The 320-nt window shown below is 71.2% G+C and overlaps 1 protein-coding gene across 1 annotated transcript in view; it reads right to left on the bottom strand.

Moving 5' to 3' along the window:
• Positions 1-320, bottom strand: part of CCDC177 (coiled-coil domain containing 177) — a 4,467-nt gene that overhangs the window by 3,494 nt on the left and 653 nt on the right. Inside the window, exon 2 of the mRNA XM_006171515.3 lies at positions 9-308. Coding sequence (XP_006171577.1) covers positions 9-308 — 300 coding nt within the window. The remainder of the gene's footprint in view (positions 1-8; positions 309-320) is intronic.

Genomic DNA, 320 nt, shown 5'->3' with positions numbered 1-320 from the left:
TGGCCGTGGGCCGCCGCCCGCTGCTCCAGCAACAGGCGCTCCTCCTGATGGCGCGCCAGCATGAGCGCCGCAATCTTCCGGTCGCGCTCCGGCACCCCACGCAGACCCCGCTCTGCACGCACTTGGCGCACAATGCGCTCCACGTGTTGAGCTGTCTGTGGAGAGTGACTCAGGTCGCCGAGGCTGAAGCTGCGGCCGGTGAGCGGAACCAGAGCCAGGGCGTTAGGACGCCCCAGAGGGTTGGTGACCGAGGACGCGGACCCTGCTGGACAGCTGTACCTGGCCGAGGCCCGCGGCAGCCAGCGCCGCTCCCGCCGGGG

The sequence above is a fragment of the Tupaia chinensis genome, unplaced genomic scaffold (assembly GCF_000334495.1).
Source record: "Tupaia chinensis unplaced genomic scaffold, TupChi_1.0 Scaffold149686_1, whole genome shotgun sequence".
In the NCBI taxonomy this organism is placed as follows: Eukaryota; Metazoa; Chordata; class Mammalia; order Scandentia; family Tupaiidae; genus Tupaia; species Tupaia belangeri.
This window is presented reverse-complemented; position numbering and strand designations above follow the sequence as displayed.